This window comes from Arachis ipaensis, chromosome B05, assembly GCF_000816755.2.
Source record: "Arachis ipaensis cultivar K30076 chromosome B05, Araip1.1, whole genome shotgun sequence".
NCBI lineage: Eukaryota > Viridiplantae > Streptophyta > Magnoliopsida > Fabales > Fabaceae > Arachis > Arachis ipaensis.
Window position 1 is genome coordinate 134,782,066 of NC_029789.2, and position 2,041 is coordinate 134,784,106.

The following is a 2,041-nucleotide window of genomic DNA, read 5'->3' on the forward strand; positions in this document are numbered from 1 at the left end:
TGATGAAAAATTAGTTTTGTTTTATTTATTTATTGTTTTTGTTTTCTTGTGTTTTTTTTTTAAAGCATAATTCTTTAATTGCTCACATGTTATAAGCTAAAAATATGTAAATCCATCTCATATGTTAATCTGATTATCAGAAAAGTGACTGTTATTCTGTTAAAGTGCAGACATTGACCGGAGGTACCTTGCTGCTAAGGAATAAATATTACATTGTTATATATCGTGGGAAGGACTTTGTCCCGACAGCTGTAGCTACGGTCCTAGCTGAAAGACAGGAAATGACCAAACAGGTACAAGATGTTGAAGACAAGTTCCGGTCTGGTGTTCTTGATGCTACTCCATCAGGGAAGGATGAATCAGCAACACCACGAGCAGGATCTTTAGCAGAGTTCTATGAAGCTCAGGCACGCTGGGGAAGGGATATATCTACTGAAGAACGGGAGAGGATGATGGAGGAAGCTGCCAAATCCAAGCAAGTCAGGCTAGTCAGACATATCGAACATAAATTAGCTACCGTAAGTGGGTTTTTTTTTTTTAATAATCAATTGTTTATATGCTTAACATGATTTATTGTGCATGTGGATATATGTTTGGCATAGGAGTTGGGTCCTGTCTTTTTATTTCTTCATTGTTCAAGATATATATCCTTATCCTGTTAACTTTATCCCATTAAATTTTACTTTCTTAGTTTGTCTGCTGACAGTTTTGTAAAGTTTAGTTTAGATTGTAAATTTACTCAAATTATGATGCCTAGATCAGCTGGCTGTAACTTTAAAATTATATGCTAAGATGAATGCAATGCAACATATGTTGCCGGATTCTGGGTTGAATGGGATTTTCATGTTGTTTTGATTGGCCTCCGCAAATCTTGACAATTGTTAACTTCCCTTGTTTGTATTTAACACTTAATGTATGAACAGGCTGAGGCCAAAAAACTTAGGGCAGAAAGGCTGTTAGCAAAAATAGAAGCATCTATGGTTCCAGCTGGTCCTGATTATGACCAGGAGACAATCACAGATGAAGAACGTGTTGTGTTCCGTCGGATTGGTTTAAGAATGAAGGCATATTTACCACTTGGTGGGTTGATTTTCGTCTGACCGAAAGCTGTTCCATTCCAATGATACAAAACTGACATCAGTTTGTGTCTAACTGCAGGTATTCGTGGTGTTTTTGATGGTGTCGTTGAGAACATGCATTTGCATTGGAAACATCGAGAGCTTGTAAAATTGATATCAAAACAGGAGACCCTTGCTTTTGTTGAAGATACAGCAAGGTTACTGGAATTTGAAAGTGGTGGAATCCTAGTGGCAATAGAGAGAGTTCCCAAAGGATTTGCTCTTATTTACTATCGTGGAAAGAATTATAAGAGGCCCATCATTCTGAGGCCTAAAAACTTACTGACAAAGCAAAAAGCATTGAAGCGATCGGTGGCTATGCAACGGCATGAGGTACCCCTTTGTTATATTGCTAATCTGTTCATCTTTTTTCTTTTCTTTTTTCCTTTTTAAATCTGTAATGTTATATTCAATCTTGTATGAACTGTGCAGGCTCTTAGTCAGCATATTACTGAGTTGGAGAAAACCATAGAACAAATGAAAACAGAACTTGTAAGTATTTGATCCATCATAGTTTATTTTGCTCTGTGTTTTTATGTCGGCATTTTGGTTTCTCTATGGTCTCTATTATCAAGTTTCATCAACCTATAATTTAAATAATTTCTGCAGGGAATGCCTCAAGATCTGGAAGATGAAGATATGCCAAACATAGAGGACCATAACCAAATAGACAATAGCTCGGAATTCAGCCAAGTAAGATACCCCACTTCTCTTGATGGTTTCTTATCTGCCTTACTTTGGGAATGCAATGGAATTGTTCTTTGCCAAATCAATACAACTTCTGCATATAGCCATGGCTTTCATAATTTTCTCGATCATACAATTCTGATTCTCCTAGACAACAACTTGGGTGATAAGTTTTGGATCTAATGTAAACACAGCTATATAGTATAATGCAATATGAGACTGTTCATCACAGTAAT

The 2,041-nt window shown here is 36.5% G+C and overlaps 1 protein-coding gene across 3 annotated transcripts in view; it reads left to right on the top strand.

The window, feature by feature from the left end:
- The window catches only part of LOC107644292 (CRM-domain containing factor CFM3, chloroplastic/mitochondrial), a 6,931-nt gene that overhangs the window by 3,134 nt on the left and 1,756 nt on the right, over positions 1-2,041 (top strand). For all 3 annotated transcript variants that reach the window (XR_002347364.1, XR_001621294.2, XM_016348133.2), the window contains exons 4-8: positions 171-518; positions 924-1,080; positions 1,159-1,451; positions 1,551-1,610; positions 1,728-1,811. Coding sequence is in view for 1 of the 3 variants with exons in the window: in XM_016348133.2 (XP_016203619.1) it covers positions 171-518; positions 924-1,080; positions 1,159-1,451; positions 1,551-1,610; positions 1,728-1,811 (942 nt within the window). In the remaining 2 variants the exon portion in view is untranslated. The remainder of the gene's footprint in view (positions 1-170; positions 519-923; positions 1,081-1,158; positions 1,452-1,550; positions 1,611-1,727; positions 1,812-2,041) is intronic.